The sequence below is a fragment of the Acipenser ruthenus genome, unplaced genomic scaffold (assembly GCF_902713425.1).
Source record: "Acipenser ruthenus unplaced genomic scaffold, fAciRut3.2 maternal haplotype, whole genome shotgun sequence".
Classification (NCBI taxonomy): Eukaryota; Metazoa; Chordata; class Actinopteri; order Acipenseriformes; family Acipenseridae; genus Acipenser; species Acipenser ruthenus.
The window spans coordinates 47404-68669 of NW_026708340.1; the positions used below are offsets into that span (position 1 = coordinate 47404).

Consider the following 21266-nt stretch of genomic DNA (forward strand, 5'->3'; position numbering starts at 1 on the left):
TTTACAATGCTTCCCTATGCTTTACCAGTCCTCTCTGTGCTTTACAATGCTTCCCTATGCTTTACCAGACCTCTCTGTGCTTTACAATGCTTCCCTATGCTTTACCACACATCTCTGTGCTTTACAATGCTTCCCTATGCTTTACCAGACCTCTCTGTGATTTACAATGCTTCCCTATGCTTTACCAGACCTCTCTGTGCTTTACAATGCTTCCCTATGCTTTACCAGACCTCTCTGTGCTTTACATTGCTTAAACAAACCAGCTGACGATCAGGGCTCAGGTGAAAAAAAAACAAAAAAAACAAACAATACAAAAACACTACAGAGATAATTAAAACATGTTGTCCTGCTTCACCCTGGAGAGAAGCCGCTGAGAAACTATCCTTAGCAACGAAGGGACCCGGCGGGGTTGTACGAGCGAAACCTAATTATTTCATCAACATAGTTATTATTATTATTATTATTATTATTATTATTTATTTCTTAGCAGACGCCCTTATCCAGGGTCTTATCCATAGTCAGGTGTTTTCATAATGGCAACGACTCCCGTTACTATAACCGATTTGTATTTCTGAGAGGCGTTTTTGACTAACAAACAAACAAAAAAAAAAAACGTCGAAATTTAAATATTTTTAAATTTAAAATGGCAGTTTGGGCCTAGCTAAAATTCGAATCCACGAACTAACCGTCTGCAAAAATTATTATTAATATTATATATCCGCGTTTAAAAACCCGTTTTTAATAACTCGAAATAACAAATTAGCGTTAGTTTTTCTTCAAATTTTCAATACGCGTTTACTATAAGTTTGTGAGAGAGAGAGAGAGAGGTATATTTTTTAATTTTTATTTTCTCGTCGAGTTTATATGACATTGTTTAGTAATTTTTAGGCATTAAAAAAATAACAAGGGTAGGCTAATAAGATTTATTTTAAAAGTTAATTAAAAAAAACAACATAATACTTTCAATTAGTGTATATTTTATATAAGTTAATAGGCTTTTTACGCTAGAGCAGAGGCTAGTCCGTTTTAATATGATGTTGGCGGTACAAAAACTAAACTAGATCTGTCGGCTGAAGTAAAATGATATTTCTAACAATTTAATATCATTCATAGAAACTGACCATAAATTTAATTTGATGTCACTGAGTAGAAACAAAGTTTCCTGCTTTGTAAGTTTGTCGTCTAAACAACGTGACACGAAGTTAAATATTGATCCGCGTTGACCTTCGGCAGAGTTAACAGATTTTTTCCCCCTCTCTTCGTTTTAAGATAACTGTTTAATTTATTTGGGAGTCCGTCTGGTCTCTCAAACCAGCCTAATACAAGGATAAGGGCGTCTGCTAAGAAATAAATAATAATAATAATAATAATAATCATCGATGAACTTGCAGGTTTAATAAATGTGCTGTTTGACAACAATAAATTAATATGCTGCAAAATGGAGCTGCGGATTTAGGAGTCTGGGAAGGTCAGGCGAATCAACATTGTGGGAAAGAGAAACGAGCAAAAGTAAGTATTATTATTATTATTATTATTATTATTATTATTATTATTATTATTATTATTATTATTATTATTATTATTATTATTATTATTTAATTACGACGTCATGTGTGTAAGATATGTCGTCTCCTGCTGAACTTTGGACGAGAGGACCGTGAGATTATTATTATTATTATTATTATTATTATTATTATTATTATTATTATTATTATTATTATTATTATTATTATTATTATTAGTATACATTGAGGTAGTGAAATAATATTGCTTACTACAGTTGATCAAACTCCCCAAATTTAATTTTTCCTGCATGTTGGTTTCTGTCTGTTGGTGTGGTTTGAATTGAATACTAGTTTATTTCGGAATACGATACTATGAAGATTGCCCAACAGAAACGAAGGTCTTGTTGAATCGATTTTAAAACAATTCTAAAGCTGCCAAGAGATGTTTTTATTTTTAATTTTATTTTTAACAAAACTGTTGCTTCAAAACCCACACCCTGACTATTAATAAATCTATAAAAATGTGTTTACCATGGGACTGATTCACCTGCCATAGCACTGTCAATAGCACAGCATGGGACTGATTCACCTGCCATAGCACTGTCAATAGCACAGCATGGGACTGATTCACCTGCTATAGCACTGTCAATAGCACAGCATGGGACTGATTCACCTGCCATAGCACTGTCAATAGCACAGCATGGGACTGATTCACCTGCCATAGCACTGTCAATAGCACAGCATGGGGCTGATTCACCTGCCATAGCACTGTCAATAGCACAGCATGGGACTGATTCACCTGCTATAGCACTGTCAATAGCACAGCATGGGGCTGATTCACCTGCCATAGCACTGTCAATAGCACAGCATGGGACTGATTCACCTGCTATAGCACTGTCAATAGCACAGCATGGGGCTGATTCACCTGCCATAGCACTGTCAATAGCACAGCATGGGACTGATTCACCTGCTATAGCACTGTCAATAGCACAGCATGGGACTGATTCACCTGCTATAGCACTGTCAATAGCACAGCATGGGACTGATTCACCTGCTATAGCACTGTCAATAGCACAGCATGGGGCTGATTCACCTGCTATAGCACTGTCAATAGCACAGCATGGGACTGATTCACCTGCTATAGCACTGTCAATAGCACAGCATGGGACTGATTCACCTGCTATAGCACTGTCAATAGCACAGCATGGGACTGATTCACCTGCCATAGCACTGTCAATAGCACAGCATGGGACTGATTCACCTGCTATAGCACTGTCAATAGCACAGCATGGGACTGATTCACCTGCTATAGCACTGTCAATAGCACAGCATGGGACTGATTCACCTGCTATAGCACTGTCAATAGCACAGCATGGGACTGATTCACCTGCCATAGCACTGTCAATAGCACAGCATGGGACTGATTCACCTGCTATAGCACTGTCAATAGCACAGCATGGGGCTGATTCACCTGCCATAGCACTGTCAATAGCACAGCATGGGGCTGATTCACCTGCTATAGCACTGTCAATAGCACAGCATGGGACTGATTCACCTGCCATAGCACTGTCAATAGCACAGCATGGGGCTGATTCACCTGCCATAGCACTGTCAATAGCACAGCATGGGACTGATTCACCTGCTATAGCACTGTCAATAGCACAGCATGGGACTGATTCACCTGCTATAGCACTGTCAATAGCACAGCATGGGACTGATTCACCTGCTATAGCACTGTCAATAGCACAGCATGGGACTGATTCACCTGCTATAGCACTGTCAATAGCACAGCATGGGACTGATTCACCTGCTATAGCACTGTCAATAGCACAGCATGGGACTGATTCACCTGCTATAGCACTGTCAATAGCACAGCATGGGGCTGATTCACCTGCTATAGCACTGTCAATAGCACAGCATGGGACTGATTCACCTGCCATAGCACTGTCAATAGCACAGCATGGGACTGATTCACCTGCCATAGCACTGTCAATAGCACAGCATGGGACTGATTCACCTGCCATAGCACTGTCAATAGCACAGCATGGGACTGATTCACCTGCCATAGCACTGTCAATAGCACAGCATGGGACTGATTCACCTGCCATAGCACTGTCAATAGCACAGCATGGGACTGATTCACCTGCCATAGCACTGTCAATAGCACAGCATGGGACTGATTCACCTGCCATAGCACTGTCAATAGCACAGCGTGGGACTGATTCACCTGCTATAGCACTGTCAATAGCACAGCATGGGACTGATTCACCTGCTATAGCACTGTCAATAGCACAGCATGGGACTGATTCACCTGCCATAGCACTGTCAATAGCACAGCATGGGACTGATTCACCTGCCATAGCACTGTCAATAGCACAGCATGGGACTGATTCACTGCCTCTCTCTCTCTTCTAGGCAATTAACTCACACCCTAAAAACAAGGCCCCTCCCACAACCAAAACCTGGGCGGGGCTACAGAGGATATGTCAGGTGATCCTGCCAATTGCAATCGTTCTGTTGCTGGCTGGGGGCGGAGCCTTGGCATGGTACATTTTAGGTAGGAACAAATTATGTTGTTTTTTTATCATTCTTAAAGGGGTGCTGACCATCTTTAAAATCCATTCTCTCACCTCTTATTAGCTTTATTAACAGTATCGCTGGTCCCTCCCTTTAAAGGAGCGCTGACCATCTTTAAAATCCATTCTCTCACCTCTTATTAGCTTTATTAACAGTATCGCTGGCCCCTCCCTTTAAAGGAGCGCTGACCATCTTTAAAATCCATTCTCTCACCTCTTATTAGCTTTATTAACAGTATCGCTGGTCCCTCCCTTTAAAGGAGCGCTGACCATCTTTAAAATCTATTCTCTCACCTCTTATTAGCTTTATTAACAGTATCGCTGGTCCCTCCCTTTAAAGGAGCGCTGACCATCTTTAAAATCCATTCTCTCACCTCTTATTAGCTTTATTAACAGTATCGCTGGCCCCTCCCTTTAAAGGAGCGCTGACCATCTTTAAAATCCATTCTCTCACCTCTTATTAGCTTTATTAACAGTATCGCTGGTCCCTCCCTTTAGAGGAGCGCTGACCATCTTTAAAATCCATTCTCTCACCTCTTATTAGCTTTATTAACAGTATCGCTGGTCCCTCCCTTTAAAGGAGCGCTGACCATCTTTAAAATCCATTCTCTCACCTCTTATTAGCTTTATTAACAGTATCGCTGGTCCCTCCCTTTAAAGGAGCGCTGACCATCTTTAAAATCCATTCTCTCACCTCTTATTAGCTTTATTAACAGCATCGCTGGTCCCTCCCTTTAGAGGAGCGCTGACCATCTTTAAAATCCATTCTCTCACCTCTTATTAGCTTTATTAACAGTGTCGCTGGCCCCTTAACTTTTGAAAGCAGGTATAATTAGTTGTTTACAATTCTCTGAAAGGGCCAGGTGTAACCCTAGCAACCGCCAGGCCTCTGAGGTAAACGAAACTCAAAACAGGCCTTGCTGTTACCAGGGTGACCGCAAGGCCCCAGAGAGGGGGTGTGGTCTTCATTTGACTGTCAGACAGGAAGTGGCTGTCACTTGGCAACAGCCCTGAAAACAGCACTGCTAAGATTTTACAATAAAAAAGACAGAACCAGTCTGTCTGTTTGTAAGCTAGTATAGCTAGAATATTTAGTCATAAAAACGCAGGAAAATTTCAAAAGAAACGTTTGATGTTATTGCTTTTTGGTACTTTTTTGGGGTCCGTTTCGCTTCGGTCAGTCTGAACAGTTCCGTTTTCCACCAATATTGAGTTTTGATCATTTTTAAAACCCGGTTTTACCCGCCTTTGAGCTGCTTTGAGTTTGTCTGGAGATTCCTAACAGCCAGACAGACCTTCCCTCCTTCCAATCAGATCCTGCGATGACAGCTCTGCCAGCCCCGCCCCCTCTCAGCCCCGCCCACTCTCCTCTCTCTCTCTCTGTTTGGACGAATGCAGAGTGGGCGGAGCCAGCTGAAAAGGTTCTGTCACGTGATTTGAACAGAATTATTTCAGTTCGGAGCCCGGCTGTTAGGATTCTGCAGCTGAGCTTCTCAAAGGCAGGTGAAGACAGGTTTTAAAAACGAGCCGAACGTGATACTGGAGAAAAAGAGAACCGCTCTCCATGACTGAAACGAAACAGCATTAAAACAGTCAGGAGAGAGAGAGGAGGCAATTCAAAATGACATTGGATGACAAGAACATAAGAAAGTTTCCAAACGAGGAGACCATTCAGCCCATCTTGCTCGTTTGGTTGTTAGCAGCTTATTGATCCCAGAATCTCATCAAGCAGCTTCTTGAAGGATCCCAGGGTGTCAGCTTCAACAACATAAAATCGATTTTCATTGTGTTTTCTGGTACAGATCACAGACTCAAGCTGCTGGAGCCCCGGGTCACCCAGTACTACACAGCGAGGTTTGCAGTAAACAACCGAGACTTCAGCATGGAGCTCACCAGACGAGAGTCAACCGCCTTCAAAACAGAAGCAAGCAAAGTCCAGGATGTGGTGAGGCTCCAAACTCCTGAATGATCTTCAGTGACAGACAGACAGACAGCGGCACTGCAATGGCTCTGTATTACACTGAGGGGCAATGGTAGCACAAGTATAGGGCAGCTACAATGGGGTGAGGCTGGTAGAATGGGACCACAGTGTGCTAACTATACCCTCAATGATCTTCAATGGCAGGCAGACAGACAGCGGCACTGCAATGGCTCTGTATTACACTGAGGGGCAATGGTAGCACAAGTATAGGGCAGCTACAATGGGGTGAGGCTGGTAGAACGGGACCACAGTGTGCTAACTATACCCTCAATGATCTTCAATGGCAGACAGACAGACAGCGGCACTGCAATGGCTCTGTGTTACACTGAGGGGCAATGGTAGCACAAGTATAGGGCAGCTACAATGGGGTGAGGCTGGTAGAATGGGACCACAGTGTGCTAACTATACCCTCAATGATCTTCAATGGCAGACAGACAGACAGCGGCACTGCAATGGTTCTGTATTACACTGAGGGGCAATGTGTCTGTCTCTCTGTCTCTCTGCTAGTTAGAGAAGATCCTGAAAGCCTCCGATCTCTCCTGGTACTACAATTCAACCACAGTCTTTGCTTTTGGGTAAGACGTCTCCTCCGATTTTCTTTGTAAAGCACAGAGAGGTGTGGTAAAGCATAGGGAAGCATTGTAAAGCACAGAGAGGTCTGGTAAAGCATAGGGAAGCATTGTAAAGCACAGAGAGGTGTGGTAAAGCACAGGGAAGCATTGTAAAGCACAGAGAGGTGTGGTAAAGCACAGGGAAGCATTGTAAAGCACAGAGAGGTGTGGTAAAGCATAGGGAAGCATTGTAAAGCACAGAGAGGTCTGGTAAAGCACAGGGAAGCATTGTAAAGCACAGAGAGGTCTGGTAAAGCATAGGGAAGCATTGTAAAGCACAGAGAGGTGTGGTAAAGCATGGGGAAGCATTGTAAAGCACAGAAAGGTCTGGTAAAGCATAGGGAAGCATTGTAAAGCACAGAGAGGTGTGGTAAAGCACAGGGAAGCATTGTAAAGCACAGAGAGGTGTGGTAAAGCATAGGGAAGCATTGTAAAGCACAGAGAGGTGTGGTAAAGCATGGGGAAGCATTGTAAAGCACAGAGAGGTCTGGTAAAGCATAGGGAAGCATTGTAAAGCACAAAGAGGTCTGGTAAAGCATAGGGAAGCATTGTAAAGCACAGAGAGGTCTGGTAAAGCATAGGGAAGCATTGTAAAGCACAGAGAGGTCTGGTAAAGCATAGGGAAGCATTGTAAAGCACAGAGAGGTCTGGTAAAGCATAGGGAAGCATTGTAAAGCACAGAGAGGTCTGGTAAAGCATAAGGAAGCATTGTAAAGCACAGAGAGGTCTGGTAAAGCATAGGGAAGCATTGTAAAGCACAGAGAGGTGTGGTAAAGCATAGGGAAGCATTGTAAAGCACAGAGAGGTCTGGTAAAGCATAGGGAAGCATTGTAAAGCACAGAGAGGTCTGGTAAAGCACAGGGAAGCATTGTAAAGCACAGAGAGGTCTGGTAAAGCATAGGGAAGCATTGTAAAGCACAGAGAGGTCTGGTAAAGCATAGGGAAGCATTGTAAAGCACAGAGAGGTCTGGTAAAGCATAGGGGAGCATTGTAAAGCACAGAATGCTGGTTTGTACAGAGGCTGGCTTAGACAGGTTTTGCTGCACTGTGTGTGTGTGTGTGTGTCTCTACAGGGAAGGCAGTCTCCTGTGTTACTGTTGGCTGGTCTTGTTGGTGCCTCAGAGCCTGGCTGACAGGGTGACTGCGGGCTCCGTCAGTGACACGCTGCTGCAGGGTGTGGGAGGCAGCGACGGCAATACCACAGCCTACCAGCAGGGGGAGTACATCATCGAGAGAGACTCTCTCAACATCACAGGTGAGGCTGGCGGGCCAGCCAGGAAGCAACACAAACTAACATGGTTGAAACAACACTGGAAAGTATATCAATATATATATATATATAGTTTCAAGTTGTGTGTGTTTTTAAAACAACATTGCAAGTAGTAACATAATGAATAATTTGAATAATAAATTATATATATATTTTTATTTTTTATTTTGTATGTTTTAATATTTGCTATTTTTTTAATAGTCAAATTATCATAAAATAAAGTGGTAAAATATTTGCTTTTTTTAATTAGTAACATTTTGAATAAGTTTTTTTAAGCTATTTTATATTGTACTTTTTATTTATTATTATTATTATTATTATTATTATTATTATTATTATTATTATTATTATTATTATTAATTATTCTTTTTATTTCTTCTACAGAATCGGGTGCCAAAGCCATCGATGCCATGAAGGCCACATTCAGTATGAAAACATCTTAAATCTTCTCAGAGTCTTCAGTGTGAATTCAATGGCAAACGTTTCCGCTAGAAGTCTCTCTCAGCGTCTTCAGTGTAAATTCAATGGCAAACGTTTCCACTAGAAGTCTCTCTCAGCGTCTTCAGTGTAAATTCAATGGCAAACGTTTCCGCTAGAAGTCTCTCTCAGCGTCTTCAGTGTAAATTCAATGGCAAACGTTTCCACTAGAAGTCTCTCTCAGCGTCTTCAGTGTAAATTCAATGGCAAACGTTTCCACTAGAAGTCTTTCTCAGCGTCTTCAGTGTAAATTCAATGGCAAACGTTTCCACTAGAAGTCTCTCTCAGCGTCTTCAGTGTAAATTCAATGGCAAACGTTTCCAGTAGTGTAATCGTTGCCTCTCTCTCTCTCTCTCTCTCTCTCTCTCTCTCTCTCTCTCTCTCCAGGTTGCTATCGGTACGCCTCGGTCCGTGTCGGGGTGCTCACCTCCCTCCAGGGCCCCGACTCGCTCCGGTCCAGCTGCCTGTGGCACATCGCGGCCCCGGCCGGTCAGCTGGTCAAGCTGCGGCTGGAATGGGCCCTGTCCGAGTGTCGGGACCGTCTAGCCGTCTATGACTCCCTCTCTCCAGACGAGGGCAAACTAATCACTTCGTAAGAGTCTCTCCCAGGACAGGACGTCTGACCCCTCACTCATACAAACCAACAGCAGTGAATCTGTCTCTCATAAACAGCCTTGCTACTTTTCAATAAAGCTCGCGAAACGTCGAATTCCCCCTAAAAATTCGACCGAAATAAATTGATATTATTATTATTATTATTATTATTATTATTATTATTATTATTTATTTCTTAGCAGACGCCCTTATCCAGGGCGACTTACAATTGTTATTATTATTATTATTATTTATTTCTTAAGCAGACGCCCTTATCCAGGGCGACTTACAATTGTTACAAGATATCACATTATACATTATATCACATTATACAGATATCACATTATACAGATATCACATTATTTTTGCATACAATTACCCATTTTTATACAGTTGGGTTTTTACTGGAGCAATCTAGGTAAAGTACCTTGCTCAAGGGTACAGCAGCAGTGTCCCCCACCTGGGATTGAACCCACGACCCTCCGGTCAAGAGTCCAGAGCCCTAACCACTACTCCACACTGCTGCCCCATTGTTACAAGAGATCACATTATTTTTACATACAATTCCCCATTTATACAGTTGGGTTTTTACAATTGTTAATGGTTCAGTCCTCTCTCTCTCTCGCTCTCAGTCTGTACGGGTGCAGCCGTCAGGAGTCAGTGGTCGAGTTGGTATCTTCCGGGAGGGTGATGTCAGTGGTGTGGAAGCAAGGGCAGTACAGCTACTATGATCCCTTCTCTCTGTCTGCCCAGGCTCTGCCCAGCTCAGGTGAGCATTACAAACACCCACAGCCCGTTTACGGAGCACAGAGCTGCAGGGTATTGGTGGTAGAAGTGGGATATTTAGACAGAGAGAGATCAGGGAGGGGAATCAGACTCCTATCGTACAGCAGCGTGATCCAGTCCAGGTTTTACTGCTACCAGCTTGATCAGCCCCCAGTGTGTCTAGCTAACAAGCTCAGGTGTGTCTGATTATTAAACTCCTAATGAAACCAGGACTGGAACACACTGCTGTGCAGCGGGAGTCTGATTCCCAGCCCTGTAGATAGACTTTGGTTGAAGGAGGTTTGTAGCTGATTTTATAGTGAAGAGAGCTACAGGATATTGCTGGGAACTGTGGGATATTTAGACAGAGAGATCAGGGAGGGGAATCAGACTCCTATCGCACAGCAGTGTGATCCAGTCCAGGTTTTACTGCTACCAGCTTGATCAGCCCCCAGTGTGTCTAGCTAACAAGCTCAGGTGTGTCTTATTATTAAACTCCTAGTGAAACCAGGACTGGATCACACTGCTGTGCAGCGGGAGTCTGATTCCCAGCCCTGTAGATAGACTTTGGTTGAAGGAGGTTTGTAGCTGATTTTATAGTGAAGAGAGCTACAGGATATTGCTGGGAACTGTGGGCTATTTAGACAGAGAGACATCAGGGAGGGGAATCAGACTCCTATCGCACAGCAGTGTGATCCAGTCCAGGTTTTACTGCTACCAGCTTCATCAGCCCCCAGTGTGTCTAGCTAACAAGCTCAGGTGTGTCTTATTATTAAACTCCTAGTGAAACCAGGACTGGATCACACTGCTGTGCAGCGGGAGTCTGATTCCCAGCCCTGTAGATAGACTTTGGTTGAAGGAGGTTTGTAGCTGATTTTATAGTGAAGAGAGCTACAGGATATTGCTGGGAACTGTGGGATATTTAGACAGAGAGATCAGGGCTGGGAATCAGACTCCTATCGCACAGCAGCGTGATCCAGTCCAGGTTTTACTGCTACCAGCTTCATCAGCCCCCAGTGTGTCTAGCTAACAAGCTCAGGTGTGTCTGATTATTAAACTCCTAGTGAAACCAGGAATGGATCACACTGCTGTGCAGCGGGAGTCTGATTCCCAGCCCTGTAGATAGACTTTGGGTTTTTGGCGCCATCTCTGGGGAGAAGAAGAACTACACAGGTTTGAATGATGTCACTTTTCAGAATGATAATTATATTCTTTCTCTTTCTATCAGCCTGTGATGCCAATTTCACGTTGCAGGACAGGGACGGGATACAAGGCCATTTCAGCACCCCTCACTATCCCAGCTACTACCCTCCAGACACACACTGCAGCTGGACTTTCACTGTAAGTTCTTAAAACTGCAGCGAACACAGAGGCCAGGGTTACTGTTAATGAAGCTAATCAGAAGGTCTTTGTGTCTGCCAGTGTAGCGATGAAGTACCAGCATCTCTCTGTGTAAAACTGAGATTGCTGTTGGGCAAAATCGAAACCTTTCTCATTATCCATTGCCAAGCCGGTCGCCACGGCAACCGCCGCATCACAGATCCCGCCCCCTCCTTTCCGTACCTTCAATGACACTTGAAACGATGAGAACCTTCAAATGTGGGCAAACGTCAACATCGCCCTGTAGAATGAACTACGGCTCCCAGCATGCCTCTGCACCCGCAGCAATGGTGAGGCATGCTGGGAGCTGTAGTTCTTTAACTACAATGCGCTATGCTGTGTCAGAAATGATGTGCCGATGTTAATAAGAGGTGAGAGAATGGATTTTAAAGATGCTCAGCGCTCCTTTAAAGGGAGGGGCCAGCGATACTGTTAATAAAGCTAATAAGAGGTGAGAGGATGGATTTTAAAGATGGTCAGCGCTCCTTTAAAGGGAGGGACCAGCGATACTGTTAATAAAGCTAATAAGAGGTGAGAGGATGGATTTTAAAGATGGTCAGCGCTCCTTTAAAGGGAGGGACCAGCGATACTGTTAATAAAGCTAATAAGAGGTGAGAGAATGGGTTCGAGAGCTCTCTAAAGGCAGGGTCAGTGATCACAGTGTTGCTCTGTGCCTCTCTCTTTCTCAGCTCCCCTCCCTGCAGTACGGCTTGACTCTGTGGTTTGAAGGTTATGAGCTGGGCAGAGCCAACTACAACCAGGCTTGCACCCAGGGCCAGTGGACGGTGCAGAACAGGAGGTGAGGAGACGGGTCAGAATTGCAATCCCAGCACTTCAGATCACATCTCTGGCAACTCTTTCGCATGCTTTACCAGACCTCTCTGCGCTTTACAATGCTTCCCTATGCTTTACCAGACCTCTCTGTGCTTTACAATGCTTCCCTATGCTTTACCAGACCTCTCTGTGCTTTACAATGCTTCCCTATGCTTTACCAGACCTCTCTGTGCTTTACAATGCTTCCCTATGCTTTACCAGACCTCTCTGTGCTTTACAATGCTTCCCTATGCTTTACCACACCTCTCTGTGCTTTACAATGCTTCCCTGTGCTTTACCAGACCTCTCTGTGCTTTACAATGCTTCCCTATGCTTTACCAGACCTCTCTGTGCTTTACAATGCTTCCCTATGCTTTACCAGACCTCTCTGTGCTTTACAATGCTTCCCTATGCTTTACCACACCTCTCTGTGCTTTACAATGCTTCCCTGTGCTTTACCAGACCTCTCTGTGCTTTACAATGCTTCCCTATGCTTTACCAGACCTCTCTGTGCTTTACAATGCTTCCATATGCTTTACTAGACCTCTCTGTGCTTTACAATGCTTCCCTATGCTTTACTAGACCTCTCTGTGCTTTACAATGCTTCCCTATGCTTTACCAGACCTCTCTGTGCTTTACAATGCTTCCCTGTGCTTTACCAGACCTCTCTGTGCTTCACAATGCTTCACTATGCTTTACCAGACCTCTCTGTGCTTTACAATGCTTCCCTATGCTTTACCAGACCTCTCTGTGCTTCACAATGCTTCCCTATGCTTTACCAGACCTCTCTGTGCTTCACAATGCTTCCCTATGCTTTACCAGACCTCTCTGTGCTTTACAATGCTTCCCTATGCTTTACCAGACCTCTCTGTGCTTCACAATGCTTCCCTATGCTTTACCAGACCTCTCTGTGCTTCACAATGCTTCCCTGTGCTTCGGGACATGTTTTCTGACAGTGTGTTTGTTTGGGGTCAGGCTGTGTGGAAGTCGAATTCTCCAGCCCTATGCAGAGCGAATCCACGCCGTCTCTCTGACCGTCACGCTGACGATGACATCACAGATCTCACTGACCGGCCCCGGGGTCATAGTTCATTACAGCCTCTTCAACCAATCAGATCGTGAGTTGAGCTGGGACTTCATTTTATGTGTCTTTGTGTTTGTTCTGTGTGTGTGCGTGCATGTGTGTCGGTCTCTGTGTTTGTTCTGTGTGTGTGTGTGTGTCTGCGTGCGTGCGTGCGTGCGTGTGTGTGTGTGTGTGCGCGTGCGTGCGTGTGTGTGTTAGCGCTTTGGGATTCTTGTGATGAAAGGTGCTGTATAAATGTGATTTGTACTGCAATGGTGAGACATGCTGGAAGAATGACCTTGCTGGCTAGGACTACGGCTCCCAGCATGCCTCTGCACCCGCGGCGATGGTGAGGCATGCTGGGAGCTGTAGTTCTTTATGCTGTGGTCTCGTATCACAAGCGATACAGACCTCTATTACGATGCATCATGTAAAGAAAGCCTCGCGATCCATCGACACGTCCAGAGTCCCATCCTGGTTTATAATGGGATGTGGGTGTGTCCTGTTTTTTCGGTAGCTTGTCCGGGACAGTTCCTGTGCTCGCTGAACGGTTTGTGCGTCCCCTCCTGTGACGGAATAACAGACTGTCCCAACGAACTGGACGAGAGGAACTGTGGTAAGAGAGTGGAGCCAAAAACCACGTGAACATCTCCTTATAGAAGGAACTACAGCTCCCAGCATGCCTCTGCACCCGCCGCAATGGTGAGGCATGCTGGGAGCTGTAGTTCTTTATGCTGTGGTCTCGTATCACAAGCGATACAGACCTCTATTACGATACATCATGTACAGCTGTGGGGCAAAAGTTTAGCAGCATCACCCTCTATATAGAATGAACTCCCTCAGCTTCATAGAGTCCAATGAAAGCTGCTGAATAATGTTCCCTTGTTAACATATTGAATTCCACCCCCTCTATATAGAATGAACTGATTCAGCTTCATAGAGTCCAATGAAAGCTGCTGAATAATGTTCCCTTGTTAACATATTGAATTCCACCCCCTCTATATAGAATGAACTGATTCAGCTTCATAGAGTCCAATGAAAGCTGCTGAATAATGTTCCCTTGTTAACATATTGAATTCCACCCCCTCTATATAGAATGAACTCCCTCAGCTTCATAGAGTCAAATGAAAGCTGCTGAATAATGTTCCCTTGTTAACATATTGAATTTCACACCCTCTATATAGAATGAACTCCCTCAGCTTCATAGAGTCCAATGAAAGCTGCTGAATAATGTTCCCTTGTTAACATATTGAATTCCACCCCCTCTATATAGAATGAACTGATTTAGCTTCATAGAGTCCAATGAAAGCTGCTGAATAATGTTCCCTTGTTAACATATTGAATTCCACCCCCTCTATATAGAATGAACTGATTCAGCTTCATAGAGTCCAATGAAAGCTGCTGAATAATGTTCCCTTGTTAACATATTGAATTCCACCCCCTCTATATAGAATGAACTCCCTCAGCTTCATAGAGTCCAATGAAAGCTGCTGAATAATGTTCCCTTGTTAACATATTGAATTCCACCCCCTCTATATAGAATGAACTGATTCAGCTTCATAGAGTCCAATGAAAGCTGCTGAATAATGTTCCCTTGTTAACATATTGAATTCCACCCCCTCTATATAGAATGAACTCCCTCAGCTTCATAGAGTCCAATGAAAGCTGCTGAATAATGTTCCCTTGTTAACATATTGAATTCCACCCCCTCTATATAGAATGAACTCCCTCAGCTTCATAGAGTCCAATGAAAGCTGCTGAATAATGTTCCCTTGTTAACATATTGAATTCCACACCCAGCGCTTTGTAGTTTTCCAGATACTGAACGAAAAACTGACATTGAAAAAAAATGTGACATTTCAGAAATCTAACATGAAATACGACTGGACTGCGATTATGGCTTCCGGTAGAGACTTTTTATTTGTTTGTTTAGCAAGATCATTTTGTAGTTTCTTTGAATACATGTTAAATAAAATATCTCTCCCCTCTCTCACCTCCCTTCTCCTCTCCCCTCTCCTCTCCCCCTCTCCTCCTCCCCTCCTCTCCCTCCTCCCCTCTCCCCTCCCCCCTCTCCTCTACCCTCTCCTCTCCCTCCCCTTTTTCTCCTTCTCTCCTCTCTTCACCCTATCTCCCCTCTCCCTCCTCCCCTCTCCTCCTCCCCTCTCCCTCCTCCCCTCTCCCCTCCCCCCTCTCCTCTACCCTCTCCTCTCCCTCCCCTTTTTCTCCTTCTCTCCTCTCTTCACCCTATCTCCCCTCTCCCTCCTCCCCTCTCCTCCTCTCCTCTCCCTCTCCTCCTCTCCTCTCCCCTCTCCTCCTCCCCTCTCCCTCCTCCCCTCTCCTCCTCTCCTCTCCCTCTCCTCCTCTCCTCTCCCCTCTCTCCCTCCCCTCTCCCTCCTCCCCTCTCCTCCCCTCCTCTCTCAGTGTGCACAGGTCAGTACCGCTGCCCTGAAGACAGCCAGTGTCTGGATTATTACAAGCTGTGTGATCACCATCAAGACTGCCTCAATGCAACTGACGAAGACAACTGCACTGACAGTGAGAGATCACCCTTCATAGGGAAGCACAGAGAGGTCTGGTAAAGCATAGGGAAGCATTGTAAAGCACAGAGAGGTCTGGTAAAGCATAGGGAAGCATTGTAAAGCACAGAGAGGTCTGGTAAAGCATAGGGAAGCATTGTAAAGCACAGAGAGGTCTGGTAAAGCATAGGGAAGCATTGTAAAGCACAGAGAGGTCTGGTAAAGCATAGGGAAGCATTGTAAAGCACAGAGAGGTCTGGTAAAGCATAGGGAAGCATTGTAAAGCACAGAGAGGTCTGGTAAAGCACAGGGAAGCATTGTAAAGGGTTAGGGTTGCATGATCATGTGATCTCATTGTGTATCAGGTGTCGAATGCACAGAGTTTACATACCGCTGTGCGGACGGCAGCTGCATCAAGAAACCCAACGTGGAGTGTGACTTCATCGCAGACTGCAAGGACTCCTCGGACGAGAAGCACTGCGGTGAGAAATCAACGGCTTTCCTTCGCTGGCAATACCCTAGCTGTGCACTAGATGGCGCTAACAGAGAACCACTATGTGAGGTTTCCTATCTGTGTATCTGTTTTATAATGCATGTGTGGTATTTTTTTTTCAGTTACGGTAACATCTCAAACTCCATGGAGACTGCTCTAAAATTGAAAAAAAAAATTGAAAATCGTGATCAAAGGGGATTTGTTATTATTATTATTAGTAGCAGTAGTAAGTATGTTGTGTGTCTCTTGTAATTACTGCCCCCTGCTGGCGGAGGGGAGGCAGTGCAGGCGCAGGTCACACGTCACACGTTCCTCCATCTCTCTGTTTGAAGCGCTTCTCCCATTGTCAGGAAACTGGCTCTTAATATTATTCAGCTCAATTTACTGAGAATCTCAGAATCTGGGGTAGAGGGGGTCTCTGAATCTCAGATTCTGGGGTAGAGGGGGTCTCTGAATCTGAATCTGGGTAGAGGGGGTCTCTGAATCTCTGATTCTGCGGTAGAGGGGATCTCTGAATCTCAGATTCTGTGGTAGAGGGGGTCTCTGAATCTCAGATTCTGGGTAGAGGGGTTCTCTGAATCTCAGATTCTGGTTAGAGGGGGTCTCTGAATCTGGGTAGAGGGGGTCTCTGAATTTCTGAATTTGGGTAGAGGGGGTCTCTGAATCTCAGATTATGTGGTACAGGGGGTCTCTGAATCTCAGATTCTGTGGTAGAGGGGGTCTCTGAATCTCAGATTCTGCGGTAGAGGGGGTCTCTGAATCTCTGAATCTGGGTAGAGAGGGTCTCTGAATCTCAGATTCTGGGGAGAGGGGGTCTCTGAATCTCAGATTCTGTGGTAGAGGGGGTCTCTGAATCTCAGATTCTGGGTAGAGGGGTTCTCTGAATCTCAGATTCTGGTTAGAGGGGGTCTCTGAATCTGGGTAGAGGGGGTCTCTGAATTTCTGAATTTGGGTAGAGGGGGTCTCTGAATCTCAGATTATGTGGTATAGGGGGTCTCTGAATCTCAGATTATGTGGTAGAGGGGGTCTCTGAATCTCAGATTATGTGGTACAGGGGGTCTCTGAATCTCAGATTATGTGGTACAGGGGGTCTCTGAATCTCAGATTATGTGGTACAGGGGGTCTCTGAATCTCAGATTCTGTGGTAGAGGGGGTCTCTGAATCTCAGATTCTGTGGTAGAGGGGGTCTCTGAATCTCAGATTTTCTCTTGCTGTTTCTAGACTGTGGGCTCCAGCACATCTCCAGCCGGATTGTGGGCGGGGCCGACTCCATCGAGGGGGAGTGGCCTTGGCAAGCCAGCCTGCAGGTCAGAGGTCAGCACCTGTGCGGGGGGGCTCTGATCTCGGAGCGCTGGGTCGTGTCGGCGGCTCACTGTTTCCAGGACGACAGGTACGGTCCTCTGCTGCCTCAAACACGTTAACCTGCCCCCTAGTGGAGATAATAATCACTGCAAGTATTGTGTTCAGTGTTAGTGACTGCTGTAGTGTAGCCGTCAGCACTCTGCCCCCTAGTGGAGATAATAATCACTGCATGTATTGTGTTCAGTGTTAGTGACTGCTGTAGTGTAGCTGTCAGCACTCTGCCCCCTAGTGGAGATAATAATCACTGCAAGTATTGTGTTCAGTGTTAGTGACTGCTGTAGTGTAGCTGTCAGCACTCTGCCCCCTAGTGGAGATAATAATCACTGCAAGTATTGTGTTCAGTGTTAGTGACTGCTGTAGTGTAGCTGTCAGCACTCTGCCCCCTAGTGGAGATAATAATCACTGCAAGTATTGTGTTCAGTGTTAGTGACTGCTGTAGTGTAGCTGTCAGCACTCTGCCCCCTAGTGGAGATAATAATCACTGCATGTATTGTGTTTGGTGTTAGTGACTGCTGTAGTGTAGCTGTCAGCACTCTGCCCCCTAGTGGAGATAATAATCACTGCAGGTATTGTGTTCAGTGTTAGTGACTGCTGTAGTGTAGCCGTCAGCACTCTGCCCCCTAGTGGAGATAATAATCACTGCAAGTATTGTGTTCAGTGTTAGTGACTGCTGTAGTGTAGCTGTCAGCACTCTGCCCCCTAGTGGAGATAATAATCACTGCATGTATTGTGTTCAGTGTTAGTGACTGCTGTAGTGTAGCTGTCAGCACTCTGCCCCCTAGTGGAGATAATAATCACTGCATGTATTGTGTTTGGTGTTAGTGACTGCTGTAGTGTAGCCGTCAGCACTCTGCCCCCTAGTGGAGATAATAATCACTGCATGTATTGTGTTCAGTGGTAGTGACTGCTGTAGTGTAGCTGTCAGCACTCTGCCCCCTAGTGGAGATAATAATCACTGCAAGTATTGTGTTCAGTGGTAGTGACTGCTGTAGTGTAGCTGTCAGCACTCTGCCCCCTAGTGGATGGATGAAGTTCCACACTTCCATATCAAACAATAGTGATTCTTTCTGAACATTAAGATTTGAAACACGGTCTGGTCTCCTCCTTACAGAGTAACAAAGTATCTTCATTTTTTAAACCTTTTCTGAAGCTTTTTCTTCAGATAATGAATGCATCAAAAAGTGTTAAACGTGTCTCCCCTCTCTCCTCTCCTCTCCCTCTCCCACCCTCTCCATCCCCTCTCTCCTCTCCTCTCCCTCTCCCACCCTCTCCATCCCCTCTCTCCTCTCCTCTCCCTCTCCCACCCTCTCCATCCCCTCTCTCCTCTCCTCTCCTCTCCCACCCTCTCCATCCCCTCTCTCCTCTCCTCTCCCTCTCCCACCCTCTCCATCCCCTCTCTCCTCTCCTCTCCCTCTCCCACCCTCTCCATCCCCTCTCTCCTCTCCTCTCCCTCTCCCACCCTCTCCATCCCCTCTCTCCTCTCCTCTCCCTCTCCCACCCTCTCCACCCCCTCTCTCCTCTCCTCTCCCTCTCCCACCCTCTCCATCCCCTCTCTCCTCTCCTCTCCCTCTCCCACCCTCTCCACCCCCTCTCTCCTCTCCTCTCCCTCTCCCACCCTCTCCATCCCCTCTCTCCTCTCCTCTCCCTCTCCCACCCTCTCCATCCCCTCTCTCCTCTCCTCTCCCTCTCCCACCCTCTCCATCCCCTCTCTCCTCTCCTCTCCCTCTCCCACCCTCTCCATCCCCTCTCTTCTCTCCTCTCCCTCTCCCACCCTCTCCACCCCCTCTCTCCTCTCCTCTCCCTCTCCCACCCTCTCCATCCCCTCTCTCCTCTCCTCTCCCTCTCCCACCCTCTCCATCCCCTCTCTCCTCTCCTCTCCTCTCCCACCCTCTCCATCCCCTCTCTCCTCTCCTCTCCCTCTCCCACCCTCTCCATCCCCTCTCTCCTCTCCTCTCCCTCTCCCACCCTCTCCATCCCCTCTCTCCTCTCCTCTCCCTCTCCCACCCTCTCCATCCCCTCTCTCCTCTCCTCTCCCTCTCCCACCCTCTCCATCCCCTCTCTCCTCTCCTCCCTCTCCCACCCTCTCCATCCCCTCTCTCCTCTCCTCTCCCTCTCCCACCCTCTCCATCCCCTCTCTCCTCTCCTCTCCCTCTCCCCACCCTCTCCATCCCCTCTCTCCTCTCCTCTCCCTCTCCCACCCTCTCCACCCCCTCTCTCCTCTCCTCTCCCTCTCCCACCCTCTCCATCCCCTCTCTCCTCTCCTCTCCCTCTCCCACCCTCTCCACCCCCTCTCTCCTCTCCTCTCCCTCTCCCACCCTCTCCATCCCCTCTCTCCTCTCCTCTCCCTCTCCCACCCTCTCCATCCCCTCTCTCCTCTCCTCTCCCTCTCCCACCCTCTCCATCCCCTCTCTCCTCTCCTCTCCCTCTCCCACCCTCTCCATCCCCTCTTTCTCTCCCATTCTGTTCTCTCTCCTCTCCTCACATTATCTCTCCTCTCCCTCCCCTCTTTCTCCCTCTCTCCTCTCCTCTCTCCATCCCCTCTCTTCTCTCCATTCTGTTCTCTCTCCTCTCCTCACATTATCTCTCCTCTCCCTCCCCTCTTTCTCCCTCTCTCCTCTCCTCTCTCCATCCCCTCTCTTCTCTCCCATTCTGTTCTCCCTCCCTCTTCTCACCCCATCTCTCCTCTCCTCCCCTCTTTCTCCCTCTCTCCTCTCCTCTCTCCATCCCCTCTTTCTCCCTCTTCTCTGCTGTCTCTCTCCTCACCTTATCTCTCCCATCCCCTCTCCTCTCCTCTCCCACCCCTCTCCTCTCCTTCTCTTCCCCTCCCTCTGTTCTCTCTCCCTCCTCACCCCATCTCTCCTCCCCCTCCTCCCCTCTCCTTCTCTCCCCCTCTGTCCCCTCCCCCTCTCTCCTCTCCCCCTCCCCTCTCTCCCCACCCCTCTCCTCTCCTTCTCTCCCCTCCCTCTGTTCTCTCTCCCTCCTCACCCCATCTCTCCTCCCCCCTCCTCCCCTCTCCTTCTCTCCTCCTCTGTCCCCTCCCCTCTCTCCTCTCCACCCTCCCCTCTCTCCCCATCCCTCTCCCTCTTCTCTCCTTCTCCTCTGCTGTCTCTCTCCTCACTCCATCTCTCCTCCCCCCATCTCTCCACCTCCCCTCTCCTCTCTCATCCTTTCCTCTCCATCCCTCCCTCCCTTTTCTCTCCTCTGCTGTCTCTCTCCTCCCTATCTCTCATAAGAACATAAGAAAGTTTCCAAACGAGAGGAGGCCATTCGGCCCATCTTGCTCGTTTGGTTGTTAGTAGCTTATTGATCCCAGAATCTCATCAAGCAGCTTCTTGAAGGATCCCAGGGTGTCAGCTTCAACAACATTACTGGGGAGTTGGTGCCAGACCCTCACAATTCTCTGTGTAAAAAAAGCGCCTCCTATTTTCTGTTCTGAATGCCCCTTTATCTAATTTGTGACCCCTGGTCCTTGTTTCTTTTTTCCAGGTCCCCTGGGTTGACATTGTCAATACCTTTTAGGATTTTGAATGTTTGAATCAGATCACTGCGTCGTCTTCTTTGTTCAAGACTGAACAGATTCAATTCTCTCCCCCTCTCCCCTCCCCTCCCCTCCCCTCCCTCTCCCTCCTCTCTCCTCAGCCTGGCCTCTGCCTCAGTCTGGACGGTGTACCTGGGGAAGTTTCTTTTGAACAGAAGCAGCAGGAACGAGCAGTCCTTCAGAGTGCAGGAGATCGTGTCTCATCATTACTACGACGAGGAGTCCCACGATTACGACCTGGCCCTGCTGCAGCTGGACCGCCCCGTCGCCCCCAGCACCCTGGCACAGCCCGCTTGCCTCCCGGCCCGCACGCACCACCTCC

At 46.7% G+C, this 21266-nt stretch overlaps 1 protein-coding gene across 2 annotated transcripts; it reads left to right on the forward strand.

Moving 5' to 3' along the window:
• Positions 1-1135: 1135 nt before the first annotated feature.
• On the forward strand, positions 1136-21266 carry LOC117968036 (transmembrane protease serine 6-like; the record flags this gene model as incomplete). 2 transcript variants are annotated; one of them, XM_059020911.1, is given in 16 exon segments in its annotated part: positions 1136-1509; positions 3921-4062; positions 5884-6026; positions 6570-6637; positions 7747-7928; positions 8328-8369; positions 8808-9012; positions 9647-9783; positions 11008-11120; positions 11849-11958; positions 12948-13090; positions 13553-13651; positions 15457-15570; positions 15917-16033; positions 17266-17434; positions 21046-21266. In XM_059020911.1, coding segments are annotated over 16 exon segments (2086 nt in total), but the record flags the coding sequence as incomplete, so codon positions are not given.